The sequence below is a fragment of the Gymnoscopelus braueri genome (assembly GCF_963280865.1).
Source record: "Gymnoscopelus braueri genome assembly, chromosome: 20".
Lineage (NCBI taxonomy): Eukaryota > Metazoa > Chordata > Actinopteri > Myctophiformes > Myctophidae > Gymnoscopelus > Gymnoscopelus braueri.
Window position 1 is genome coordinate 20,396,260 of NC_137622.1, and position 14,337 is coordinate 20,410,596.

General features: G+C 40.2%; 2 protein-coding genes across 2 annotated transcripts in view; both read right to left on the minus strand.

The window, feature by feature from the left end:
• Positions 1 to 479: 479 nt before the first annotated feature.
• trmt112 (tRNA methyltransferase activator subunit 11-2) lies at positions 480 to 4,080 on the minus strand. Its single transcript, XM_080415823.1, has 4 exons — positions 3,856 to 4,080; positions 2,406 to 2,507; positions 1,201 to 1,293; positions 480 to 1,000 (listed from the first exon to the last, which is right to left on the minus strand). The coding sequence occupies exons 1-4, from the start codon at positions 3,928 to 3,930 to the stop codon at positions 899 to 901; spliced, it is 372 nt and encodes a 123-aa protein (XP_080271949.1). The 5' UTR covers positions 3,931 to 4,080; the 3' UTR covers positions 480 to 898.
• Positions 4,081 to 4,663: 583 nt separating this feature from the next.
• The window catches only part of atg2a (autophagy related 2A), a 30,897-nt gene continuing 21,223 nt past the window's right edge, over positions 4,664 to 14,337 (minus strand). Inside the window, exons 32-42 of the mRNA XM_080416912.1 lie at positions 13,640 to 13,775; positions 13,178 to 13,408; positions 12,463 to 12,564; positions 12,145 to 12,229; positions 11,896 to 12,049; positions 11,388 to 11,457; positions 9,926 to 10,008; positions 7,797 to 7,918; positions 7,528 to 7,682; positions 7,192 to 7,353; positions 4,664 to 6,729 (exon numbers count right to left, since the gene is read on the minus strand). Of these exons, the coding sequence (XP_080273038.1) occupies positions 6,493 to 6,729; positions 7,192 to 7,353; positions 7,528 to 7,682; positions 7,797 to 7,918; positions 9,926 to 10,008; positions 11,388 to 11,457; positions 11,896 to 12,049; positions 12,145 to 12,229; positions 12,463 to 12,564; positions 13,178 to 13,408; positions 13,640 to 13,775 (1,537 nt within the window). The 3' untranslated portion in view covers positions 4,664 to 6,492. The remainder of the gene's footprint in view (positions 6,730 to 7,191; positions 7,354 to 7,527; positions 7,683 to 7,796; positions 7,919 to 9,925; positions 10,009 to 11,387; positions 11,458 to 11,895; positions 12,050 to 12,144; positions 12,230 to 12,462; positions 12,565 to 13,177; positions 13,409 to 13,639; positions 13,776 to 14,337) is intronic.

Below are 14,337 nucleotides of genomic sequence, written 5' to 3' on the forward strand. Positions count from 1 at the left end.
TGCAACATCTCAGACAGCCAGGACGGAACTGAAGTAATCAGAACAGACTATGCCGCGTAAAGTTAATTTGTCTACGTGGATCTAAACTCTTTGGCAATCAGTTGAGACACACACACACACCCCCTTTGGATCAAAGGAGGACAACCTGGTGGTTGGTTGTGGGTACTGCGACGTGTGGCTTTTTTTCAAAAATACTTCCTCAAAAACAACTTCTACCCTCACTGCTTTTTCTGCCTCTTTCCTCCGAAGCCAAATATAGCAGGGCCGCTGCCACGTCATCTGGCCTGCCGCACTTTCTCAACCCAGAGGGAGAATGAATGTAGAGCTGAAAGGATAGGGTTCACAGACTTCAGTCATAATCTGCCCTTCATTCATGGAAATGCGAACACTTTCAAAATATATATGCACATGCAAATTCTATAATATGACAGTGAATAAATATTGTTGACGAACAGAAAACAATTTAGGCTGCTAGTGAACATAGTGGATTCAGTTTTTATTGAAAATAAAAGAAACCCCACTGGTCACAAAGATAAATAGAAAACAAAACCACCACTCAGACTGAGAACAGAGCTGGGGAATATGTCGTTCCACTACGCGTCATTTCTCTTTTTCCCAGGAGCAGCGCCGGCCACCAAAAAGCCTCAGACATCCTAACTTCAAACAATTGAACATGGCAGCACATTTTCTCACAATACACACTCAAAACCAGAGTCCAGACGTTTTTCCTCTTTTTTGAAATCCTGCAGTCCCATTATGACTGCTGGTTAAGAATGAGGCGAGCATGGAGTATGTGAGAACTGGTGATGATGTGTATACACAGTGCACTAGAGATAAGGGGCCACCTTTGAGTAAATCCTAAAAAAAAAGAAATATATACATGTATTTGGGCTCCTTTCTACACCTCATCATCGTTCAGCAACATGTTGGGGACCCCTCTGGAAATGGGGAATTCACGTCCAGACTCAGGGCACTGCAGACACCCCTCGATAACCTCCACCTACAACATTATACACAAACGCACACAAAGTTCAACACAAGCAAATAGGAAGAAGTGATAACAGAATGATATAAGTAGTGTTTATGTCTTTTATCACCACTAGAGGTCCACACAGAGTAATAAACAATGGCATCCAAAATGCATGACAAGACAACTGCTGCTGTTTTTTAATGGTAGATTATGAACAATGAGCTGCGCACCTCAAGCAGCACCCTGTGAACTTTCTTCAAGAACTCTTCATTTTTCTCATAGTCTGGTATCAGATCAGTAGGCAGGTCTTGTAGTTGATCCAACTGTGGAGAGAAAATGCATCATACTGTAGCAAGGACTCATACTGGACAGTACCCACCAGTAAGACACGGAGTTTGACAGGATATCTTCACAAGATAGATGTGTGTTAATTAATTCAAAAGTCTTGTTGGAAAGGGATCTTTTACATACTTGGGTGTTTCTCAGTGGAACAACTTGGATACAGCAATTTAGTAAACAACTAATTTGAGAACGTTTGAATTTAAAACATCTGGCTGTTGGAGAAGGTACCTGTATGAATCAAGCAGTTTTGATTCATTTTATGTATGTATATATTTTATACAATGTGGTTGTGTTATGTTTTGTTAAGTACATTCTTATGATTTATTATAGCTAAGACTGCCACACACATGGGTTGTCACTGTTTTGGTTTGTGAAAGGATCACAATGGAAATAAGTCATGGACTTTATTCTGTTTTATCCAGGAATGTTTTTAACCAACATGTATGATTTGTGGGTTATTTTAAATTCTAATAAACTATCTAACTAAGGGTTTTGCTTGGACACCCAGAAGACTGGAGCTGAAAACCCGGGAACACAAATCAAAGTTCTCGTTTGGGTACTACATCAATACTGGTCCAACAGGGCTGAACAGTGGTTACAGTAGAAAACATGTGGTATTGGATAGATCACAGGTGTCAGTGTATGTAGTTAACACAACTACTCCTCTATGTACATATTACAGAATGTCTATGTCCTTGTTTATGTATGTTTACTGTGTTTTAGAGTTTTTATTATCTGCTGTAGCATAAATTGCCCAGTTTGGGACATAAACTTGACCTGTTAAATAATGTCTTCTTAAATCAAATAAAGACTAAAATATAAGTCCACCATGACCTGAAGGCATATGGAGAAATAAAAACTTCTTGATCTTGTCACTCTGAGTGCAACCCTATACTTGCCAAATGTTTATGATGCTTATCAGAAAATGGGTATTCTAAAATATATTTTATAGCTATTTTAAAATATATTTTCGTGAACGGACATGACGAACAGATCTTCCGGAATCGGCTTTCAGGGGGTGCAGTTCCAGACTATACCTATATAGCATTTTGGAGATTGTGGAATAGTAGTCTGGCTATGCGAGACCACTCACCTCCCCAGCTGCTTGCACCAGAGCGCTCCACTCCAGCTTGGGGATCATACGACTGACAAACTGTGGGTTGAACTCCACCTCGTTCACCTTCACCTCTGTAGCCTGCGAACACAACACAGGGGAAGAATCTTATTTATTAGTCCATAATTTAGCCATATTAATCTATATACAGGGTCCAACCGTAAGGCTGTCAAACCTTTATAGGTGGCTGGGCGAAACGACTTCAAATCAATATCACGATTATTTAAAAAATGTACAATTAATTAACACAATTGTTTTAATGGTGAAAATAACAGATCTACAAGCTCATGACGAAGTATAATACAGGGTTAAGTGGTTAAACACTTAACCCTACTACGCGTCATACTAGTGTCATGTCAAGCTAACTCACGCTAAGTTAACAGGAGATAGGTTCCTGCCCTATGGGCCTCAGGGCTCGGCAAGGCTTACTTAAGTGGTTAAACAGACTAATCAATTTAGTCGATTCATTTAAAAAAATAAAATAATCCATGTCGATTTGTTGAGCTATAAGAATACAAAAATATATACATATAAAAAAACTGCTTCTCGATTATTGGCGGCCTAGTAGGCCTAGTGTGTTTATTTGTGCAAAGTCAAAATAATGTGATAACACAAAATGGTGATGCTCTGCCTTCACCCATAATACTAGTCACTTTTGAGAAAATATAAGATCTGGACATGTGACATACAGTAAATACCCATGGCACAATTTTTATATATAGAGATATACTGGAGTCAAGTCATCTTGATGATGTAAAGACATTTAAAAAGGCATTGAGGTAAAGCTGTAGGTTTTCAATATTTAAATAAGTAAGTAAGTAAGTAATATTATTATAATCATTATTATTGAAGTTAGGTCTTCATATATTTAGTTTGGATAAGGTATAATATACCCTATCCAAACGAAATAACAATTTAACTAAAAAAGAAGTCATAATGATAGTCATATTTTCATTAAATTTCAAAACTATATCATTATACCAGGTAAATGACATCATAGACTAATCTGACAGACGCACCAATAATAAAACATCACCCCTTAATGGTGGGAAACTGCAGGGCTGCCTGGTTTCTATATATGAAAATGAAACCACTGTGTCCAGATGATGAAGGCAGTGGTGGAAAAAGTACTCACATTTTTTACTTAAGTAAAGTATCAATACTGTCTGCAATATAGAAATACTCTGTTACAAGTAAAAGTCCGTAATACAAAATTTACTTGAGTAAAAGTACAAAAGTATTGGTATCAAAATGTACTTAAAGTACCAAAAGCAAAAGTACTCATTATGCAGAATGTAAAATACCTCGAAATCGTACTTAAGTACAGCACTTGAGTAAATGTACTTAGTTACTTTCCACCACTGCTGCATCCTCCTAAATATGAAAGCAGTGTCTCCATATGATGAAGGTAATAAGCAGAGGGTTTTACCTTGATAACCAGAGGGTAGCCTTTAGTAACTCCTTTCACGTGAGACGTCAGCATGTTGTGCGTGAGTAGTTTCATCTTTAGACCGACAGGTATATAATGTATAATCCAAAACGACGATTCCACTGGTTTTCCTACAGTCTCTATGGAGTAAAACCGATATTTACTTCAGATATTGGTTGGATATTAGCATTCACGCAAAGCGTTTACATGTGGACCGGAAGTACAACTTGGTGCATCGGTTTGAAGTTCCCCCGAAACATTTTGTCCAATTCAAGTTCCCACGCATAACGTAGGTAGGCTACTTAAATGAAGCTACAAAACTGTACTTTTATGAACGTGTTTTCTTTTATATTTAATTCTCAGTGGTGGGAAAAGTACCCAATTTTTTTTACTTAAGTAAAAGTATCAATACTGCCATGTAGAAAGACTCTGTTACAAGTAAAAATCAGGAATTCAACATTTACTTAAGGGCTGAAGTTGTGTGTATGTTTTGTAATCTAAATCTACAAAGTAGCTAGTAACTAAAGTGGTCAAATGATGGTAAAAGTACAATATTTGCCTCTGAGATGTAGTGGAGTAGAACTAAAAGTATTGGAAATTCTTAAGTAAAGTACAAATACCTCAAAATTGTACTTAAGTACAGTACTTGAGTACATGTACTTAGCTACTTTCCACCACTGTTATATATTACGGCTCAGTTCAAACGAGTACTTTATGCATATATAACTATACTATAAAATACATGTCTTGCTCAAACATAAAAAGTAAATAAAAATTACTGGCAACAGTCCGTTTTTATATTCAAATTTTTATTTTTTGTATTAATTTGTGTACTCATTGTCTTTGTAATATACAGGTCATTCATACAGCGTATGATATAGTAAATAGTAATTACACACGAGGTGTAACAAATATATCAACCGGTCACCCTCACAAACATGCATCATGCGCGTGCACACGCGCACTCAAACACACATACAACCCTGTCTCACACACACACAGACAAACATTTAAAATTCAAAAAAGATAAAAATGTAAAACGTTTTTAAGCCACAAAACCCCCATTTCTTTTTCTCCAACACCAGAGTTTCATATCTCCAGAATTATCCTTACTTCAAAAATTAGTATGACAATTAATACTAATGTTTAATATCTTACAAAAAACAACAAAAACAATAACAAAAAAAAAGAAGGCAACTAAAGAAATGAATAAAGCAGAGACTGTGAAGATTGAGCAAATTAGTCAGTCAACGGTACGGGACCCCTCGGTAACTCGAAGCAAAACACAACAGAGCTGAACAGCAGAACAGATGAATTATTTAGAAATGTTGATTGGAAGTAGATCCAAGTAAAATATTTAACCGCGGGTTGTGGATGACGTTTACAGAGAATCGAACTGGCCTTTGAAGAGCCATTGCAGAATACACTGTGTGATTTTCTATCCAGACGATTCATTTGATCAAGTGTTTCGATTAAGTCAGGATACTTGTCAAATACATGTATGAATATGAGCCTGTATGTGTCACAATTATAGTCGAGTATCATGAATATAATAGAGCACCAAGTAAGGCATCACAAACAAAACAAAAAAAAGTCACTGCAAGCTTTATGGCACAAAGATAAACACTACAGGGGCCATTGAGGGCAACGCAAGGGCAAGGCTGGAACAATCAAAGAGGGTACTGTTGTGATATCAGCGTGGAGGAAAAAAAAGACCTGTCACCGCATCATCTGGAGGGATCTTCGCGAAGGACACTTCATTAGAACAGTCTCACTTTATCCACTATTTGTCTCTCCCCCACGTGAACTAAGGTTGGGATCACTTCACCTCTCGATAGAAGCCAATCAGGGAATTTTTAAGTGTTTTTTAATCCAATGGTTAAGACAGACATTCCTCTATGTCGGAAGAGTGACACTATAAGGAAAGCTTGTTAATATTATGTCTTGCTGCCTGCTATGTTCCCTGACTTTTAACGTATAATTTGAACACCTATCACTGCACAGAATGTATTCAGGCATTGGTGCATTGATTATTGGTTCGCCAGGGAGAAAGGTAATAACATTATAATCTCTCCTTCACTCTTCCGACATGGTGACATAAATGTTTTAACCACCGATACCATCAACAATCACTCCATTACAGGTCTTTCACCATGCTAAGCAGACATGGGAAGTGAGCTGATATCTAAATTGATCTAATGGGATTTTTTCCCCCACATCTCAGTTCACATGTAGCAGCACTGTGTGAATTCAAGGGTTCAACAACAAGTATTGTTGTTTTTTTTATAAATAACATAGGAAAACGCCATATGCCCTTAGTTGGTTTCGGTTACGCGCAACAAAGTCAGATGAGAGTGATGGTGATATGTTTGCATACTAGAAAGTTACTGATTGCATCAGCAGGGGAAATATTATTGAATGATTATGACGGAGCGATGTGAAATACTGGGTGTCAATCACTGCAGTAGTAGTTAGTCCTTTTGTTTTGCATCAGAACACACTCTTCAGACTCTCATCCATATATACATACATACATACGCACATTCAATTACTCGATTCACTCCCTCAAGTGATACTTTCCCAAGTCACTGTCACACCCACAAGCACACATACAACATGTCCTCTTAAAAGTAATAATCACTCTGGGCCTTCCTCTGTGCGCCATTTTAAAAAGTCCTCCTTCCGAGCGTCTGGTTTGATCTGGTTGCGCATGCCACCCAGCAGGTTGGAGGTCGCCTCCGAGGCCACTATTAGAGGACGGACCACTGTGGGCGGGATCTGCCGCAAGACGCCGCCCACAGCGCCGGGGAGGCCCTTCTGCTCGTGGCCGCGGGAAGCGACGTCGCACAATGTCTGAGCCGTGTCAATCATTCCCTGGAGAGGAGAGAGAAGAGTTTAATCGTGTTAAACGTGTTGCAGGGCTTCCGCAAGTTTTTAGCAGTTCAAAAGACACTTCCTTACTCACCGCCAAAGGGGAGAATTCTCCCCTTTTCAGTCAATGGTGTTTACCGCCAAAGGGGAGAATTCTCCCCTTTTAATTATTTTTTTTTATTCTGTTTTTGAATTCCTAAAATGTTTCTCTAATTTTTGAGTATAAACTTATAACCCTAACCCTAACGAATTAGGAGATATAAAAAAAAATATTTAAAAAAATCCATTCACTTCAATGTTAAAAAATAAACGGACAAATAATTAACATTTTTTCTATAAAAAAAATGATTAAAAACCCTGGCAGTGGGTGATTTTATCATGAATAAACTTTGGCGGTGAATGTGTTAAATGGCAACTGATTCTTTGGATGTTTTGACTACGAGTAGTTTTGAGATGAGAACCCACCTCTCGGACGGTATCGTAGGCCTTTGCCACACCCTCTCGGAGGTCTGCGGGTTGGTGAGCTCGGCGGGGTCGACTGGAGGTGGCCCGACCACCCTCTGTGATGGCATAGCGTGTGAGAGGTGGTGTGGGCGACAGGATGTCATACACCGTCTCTGCCGTGGCCTGCAGAGGGAGAGGGAGACGCGACTATTAACAGGTACTACTGTATGCTGGATGTACAGGAGCCATAATAATGATTGCACTCAAAATACCTGTGGTGTTATATTCCTGTATCTAGTTAGCTATAGAAAGGGTTCAGTAATGTGTACTTTTGAGTACTGTGTACATGGCTGGTACCTGTATGGCCTGCACAAGCCTGTTACTGAGCTCCAGAGCAGCTGAAGCTGTGGAGGTGCCAAATGATGCTGCCCCCCTCTGGAGACCTCGGATAATGCGTCCATCTTTTCTGTATTGCTCTATAGGCATCCAGAACAGATCCTTTACTCCATGGACTAAAAGAAGCAGAAGGGACAGAAAGATTATGGGAATGGCTGGTGTTACATATCACCTAAACTCACATGGAGCTTCAGTTCATTTTGGTAAAGAAACGAGAAATATCAACTCACACAACTGGACAACAGAGTGCATGGGGCCTACTCCTCCCAGAATGCCTTGCAGCTGGTTCTTCCTAATGTCGGTCAGCCATTCAGAGACGGCATAGTGGATCACCTTGTCTACACCAAGAAGACTGCAATGAAGTAGAGGAAATAAAGAAAATCATTTATCACACTCACAAATCACAATGTTCTGATGTAAACAGAACAACAAAAAGCTGTATATCAACTAAAGCCCTGTTCCCACTGGCATGCAGTGGTGGAAAAAGTACTCAAATGTTTTACTTAAGTAAAAGTATCAATACTGCAACGTAGAAGTACTCCGTTACCAGTAAAAGTCCGGAATTCAAAATGTACTTCCGTAAAAGTACAAAAGTATTGGTTTAGAAATGTACTTAAAGTACCAAACGTAAAAGTACTAAAATGTTTGAAAATAGCAGATCACAAGCTCACAACGCGCTTCACAGCGCTTGTAGATCGGCTATTTTCAAATAGCCTATGTATAAAATAGGTGGTTAACGTATGTTTTGATATCTGCAAAGTAACTACTAACTACACTTCTCAAATAATTGTAGTGGAGTAAAAGTACAATATTTGCCTCCGAGATGTAGTGGAGTAGAAGTAAAAGTATAGACAACTGAAATACTCCAGTAAAGTAAAAGTACCTCAAAATTGTACTTAAGTACAGTACTTGAGTAAATATACTTGGTTACTTTACACCACTGCTGGCATGTAAAGCTGTTAATCCTCTAGAAATGTTCCATGTTTGCTTCCTGTAGGAATAAGCGCTGTTTCTCGAATTTTGTTCGTAGTTCATTAACATTTATCCCGCAGCTGGAGTGGAAATGAAATAGTCTTATTGTCATATGATGTTTTGTTCTATGAACAAAGCTGTTTCCCAATAAAGCATTTGATGTAAGAAATAATAGCTGTTTTATAGCCTCTAAGTTTCATTCGCTCATCTCTACATGGACGCAGCGATATTTATAAACTATTAACTCATTCACTACCAGAGTAAATAAATAAATAAAGCCCAGACTGCCAGCGATTTTCTTACCTTTTCAAGTAGTCACAGAATATTTATCTCCAATATGATCGATCCCCTGATGTTTGCTAATCACGGAGGGTTTTTTCACTGTGCTTCCGCGAAAGAAAAAACAAACGTCCCTCCCGTTCGCTTGTCATACGCCGTTGAAAATAGCATGTCTCGCAAAAAATACATAGTCAAACACAGGAGCCGAGCATATTTCCAAAATACTTTAACCAGGAAGTGAATGGAGCAGTAAATCTTTGGATCACGTTATCTCCTGGTTCTGTGTGCAAAATTTAAAAAAAATAAATAAATAAAAGATTTCGTCAAAAGACGTCATTGGCAGTGAGGGCTTTCGATCTACAACCGTCAAAAGACGTCATTGGCAGTGAATGAGTTGTTAACACTACTTCACACAAAAAAAATTGGTTCAACTAAGAGATTCGCTGAAAAATAAAAGGATTCTTAAAGTGTAATTATTTTCATGAGTCGGCATTTCTTCTTGTTATACAAATAGCGTAACTCCTTTAAGGAATATCTCTAATTGCGAACGCGGAAGGAGGCGCGGCGAAGCCGCGCCTCCGACCAAGTGGAGCTTACTATGTAAACGTGCTCGGGTTGTGTCTCTGCGTCTCTGTGTGCATGCACTGTGCACTCTGGCCCCCAGAGGGCGGCAGAGTGCAGGAATGAAAATGCACAACAGCACACACACACACACACACACTTCTCTCCCCATCACGGTGACATAACACGGATTACAAGTCCGTACATACACAATATTTCCGAGCTGCATTCGCTTCCAGCGTTCGCGCGTCTTACTTGTATATAATATAGTAGGTTGTGCATAAGGGGTGGGTGGTGGGGAGTGAGAGAAAGAGCATGTGTGTGCGTGATGGTAAGGCTGGCGACCAGAGCAGAGTTAAGAGTTACTGTGGTAACAGACTAATGCAGAACTTATTATTAAAGAGGGAAATTAGCTACAGTATGAAGGCTATTTTCTATCCAGCAATGCTAATGATTCCCTGTGGGAAAGGGGCTTAATAAAATCAATTCCTGAGTCTAAATCAAAGCGCTACTTCTCTACATTTTGATAAAGAGTGTGTGTTGGTACCCATTTCTGCAGCAGAGTCTCTTCAGCTTCAGTTCTGAGCAGTTTAACTGGGCCAGGCCAATCAGGATCCCTGCAAATGTTCCCTGTGAAAACATAACAGATTAGATGCCAGAAGAGTGTTGTTACTGGAATTAATGAGCTTCCAGAGCAATTTGACCAAAAAGCTTGTACTGCATATAGAATTTATACTACAAAGCACAATGCGCTGTACAGTTCTATAGACCTCTTTTACATGACGATACAAGTCAAACTAGAAAGGGGCACACAATGGAGTGCAAACCTCTGCCAGGAGGCACGCCTCGATAATAATTTATAACCTGCCTGACAAAGTAACGTTAAACTGCATCTCACGCTCTGGTTCTCTCGGTCTCTCACTGTCTGTGTCCCATGCTTGTGTCATATTAAGTCACCATGCAATTCTGTAAAAGTGTGGTCAGTTTTAATTGACCAATGTATGTAAACCTGCCACAAGCTCACAGTGCATGCATGCCATATGTGTGCGGTGTATGTTGTTTAATCATGAATGAATTAATCATCTATAATTCAATGTTTTTTGAATACCTCGCTTGTGACTTTTTTAATTCTAACTCTTCTTTATTTGTTTACATAAAGGACACTAGTAGTCCTCCAACATCAAATGCACGAGACATATGTGTTTTATACCTAAAGAACAGAGTAATTTTCATGCAAAACATTCCAGTCATTCCAAACAAATTACAAGGCAGCCGGCAGTGATAATGTGCAACGTTTCCTGTTTACTGCCAGTGCAGCAAGTACACCAAGCATAAAAAAACAAAGAATACATAAATGGTATATATTTGTTTTTTAAATACTAGCATTAACACCTTTACCGCCGGGCCCGTAGTTCTACGGGCCGTTAAATCCAACGGTTAAGCGCCGAGCCCGTAGTCCTACGGGCTGCGGTCTTTTCGCGCATGCGCGGTCCGGGTGCACTTTCGGAATTTTTTTGATCCACTTCCGTTTCCGGTTTGATGACAGGAAATAGAATTATTTGGGATCCGGTTTCGACGATCACGCCCGCTCCCATTCTACAGACGAAACTGAAACTCAATTCTCTTCCTGTAGTTTTTTCTCCTCGCATTTCACTGTTTAACGTAATCCGCTCTAACTACAGTCATGGAAGTCCGTTTGACATGCGGTCTTCACTGGGAGATACAGGGAGATCTCGCGGATGTAAACAGACCGTTCACGGCTCAATCTTAAGGATTTTAACAAGATCTATGGCGACATGAAAAAAACAAAAAAACAACAAAAACACCTTGGCACTGGTGAGTACATTATGAGATTAACCTCTGGCGGTGGATGTGTTAATGTAAAACGTACCAATAAGACATTTTTTTGACGAAGTATCATCCAAAGAAAACCATATAATGTGTATGCTTGGTTGGCTTTGGTTCAGGCCAGGTGACAGATAGATTGTTGGTATCAGTTGGTTTCTCACCTGTTCAATGACCACATGTTTACCATGATAGTCCAGCCAGATAGGCACTTCAGAGGTGAAACGAAACTCCCTGGACAAGATGATGGCAGAAAGAGACACATATAGGCAATGACAAAAAGAGAGAAACGATTTAGATATTAAACCTCGATTTTTACCCTTTATTTACCACTTACTTTGGGGGATATACTAAGTATGCTCGCTCTTTTTCACCACACCGCCTGTTTTATGATTACTAACATAAGTCAAGCTGCCCAGTATAAGCACAGTCTTCCATTGCAGGCTACTGAGAAACTACAAAAGGGCATTTGAGGATCGAGTTGAGACTAAAGGGCACATGTGTGGTTACTTGTTGATGAAGGGGAGGAAATTACTGCACACCACTTGTGGCCGGATTCGGAAGCATGCTTGTCAGCATCATCACACAAGTCATTTGGTCTAACCTTCAGAACACTGCTGCCCTGTAGAAATCAAACTCCCTCATTGTTGAGATGTGATTGTGCTTACATACCGGAAGTAGATTGGCTGGTCAGTGGAGGAGGTGGAGCCAGCGGAAGAGGAGCTCTGTTCACTGTAAGTGGTTTCCACAGAAGCAGAGAGGTCAGCCCCCAGGACCCCACCTGACTCTGCCTCCTCAGACGACTTCTGTGAGGAGTCTGCCTTGACTGAGAGGATCAATGCGTAAGACAAATCTCATATGGTCTCTCTCTGTAACAGGGGTTTTATATATGCATAAAAACATTGAGGACATCCAGCTCACCCTCGGCTGCAGGGTCCAAAGGCAGGTAAGGGTTAACAGATGAAGCTAGATTACTGAAAAAATCCTTCAGGAAGAACAGAGCATCCTAGAGAGGAAAGAAATAAGACAGGTTCGATCATGGACAATAGGCAGATACAACATTCCAAATGTAAACTTCCAGAGACATTGAGACAGTCTTAATGAACAGCATATATCTATGGAAGATGGTGAAAAGAAGCTGGTATTGGTTTGTTAAACAATACCAGTTGTGTTTGTATAGTAATAAAAGTGGTTCTACTGTGGCTCTTGGTGGTGTTTCATTTATGAAGCTGGTGGTACCTGGTCAATGTTGAGTCGTAGGGGCAGCAGGCTGACTCGGAGACAGCACTCTGGACCTCCGAGGCCAGACTCTGGACACACCTGCAGGGCCTTCACTGTCAACTGAGACACACAAACACCTACTCTCAAAACCAATACAAAAGATAGATACATTTCCCTTCTTTCACTGTTATAATTTAGTTTAAATGTCTGAAAATAGTTTTTAGTGTGTATTTTAACTCACTGAGTGCCAGAATTATTTCTGGCTATTTCTGGCCAGTGCGATTATTATATATATTTTTTCAAAGTAAAGCGAGATACAGCCTTTTTCAGTTATAAGTTAAACAAGGAGCGGATGGAGCTGCAAATCTTCAGATAATGATATCTTGGGTTCTGAACATTTTTTTTTGTTTTTTTTTCAAAAACACGTCAAACACGTCATTGTCACGTTGCACCATTGCGGTAAAACACATGAAACACGTCAATGGCACTCAATGAGTTAACCTCCGTGGTGCACCAGATGAGTGTGTTTACGCCAATAGAATAATGGAGAAATTATTGTCAGCTAACTTCAAATCACAGAAAAGCACACTTGTGGTCGTGAACATTTTATGGCACTCTCAAACTATTTGGCACCTCAGCTGATTAAAGTTAAACACAACATAAAGAACCAAGGGAAATTACATTCCACCCTTTCTTCATTACGTCTCCCTTTTCCCTTCTCTCCCTGTCTCACCATGTTGGAGTGGGCTCGGCGAGGCATGCTCTCGCTCGTGTAGAGGTAGAGGAACTTGTTGAGCTGTGAGGAAGCCAGCCTGTCTCGGATCTCCAGCTCCTGGACGATGAACACCTGCCTGGAGAGGGGCTGCTCGCTGCCTGGTCCCATTCCCACACCAGTACCAAAACCCACCCCCTCCGCCTCCTGCCCCGGAACTGGCACAGCGTAGGCCTCATGCTGGAAGGACACCTGTGTGACAGATGAGTACAAAACCCCATTGGAAGAGACGGATGCAGAAACTGAGCACAATATCACAAAAATTGCTTGTATGCCACATGTACTGTACATGTCTTTTGGGTAATATGGTGGTAGTAAAATAACTGTAAGTACCAGAAGAAAATATCACCTTAAACTAAGATTCATTGGCGGTTTTCTCCTGCACATACACATGCATGCACACACACGTATGTAAATACATACCTTGGTGAGCTGTATCTCCATGAGCAGTGAGTGCTGCCGACCGCTGCCTCCAGCCCAGCGCCAGGAGTTCTGAGGTCGGGAGGAAGGTGCAGAGCGGGATGGGGAGCCACGCACACCCGCTGGGACAGAACGACCCCTGGAAGATGAGCAACGTGGCAAGAGTGAGGGAGAAAACAATCATGGAGTTATGTTGTGTACTGAAAGCGACTGTGAAGGGAAACCTTCATTGGCTTACAGACCTGTCTAGTATATAACATACACACACATTCACTCAGTCTCTCTCACTCTTTCCCACACATTCTATTTAATGTAAACAGTGATTTGTAGGTAATGTGTTTGTGGGAGTTTTTTGACTAAATTATTATTAACATTGAATGTGGCTGAACTATTTGACTTTTGCTGTGATCATTAGAAGAAGACTTAATTTGAATGATTTATTCTGTTAATAACAAAGTATTAATTATGTTGAGCTGAGTTGTATTTTGTGTGTATAATGATGAAAGTGATGTAGTGGCAGATCAGTGTTTAATTAACAGTGATAAGTATGTCCTGTATAGGGGAGGGGGTGATTTTCCTCCCTGGTTCTTTTGACCGGAGGGGAAGTCAGGGAGTCTCACCATAGTCAGACATCTGCCTCTAATAATGAACCTGTCTCAATAAAGAATAATATACTGTGGGGGGCAGTAGTGGTTAGGGCG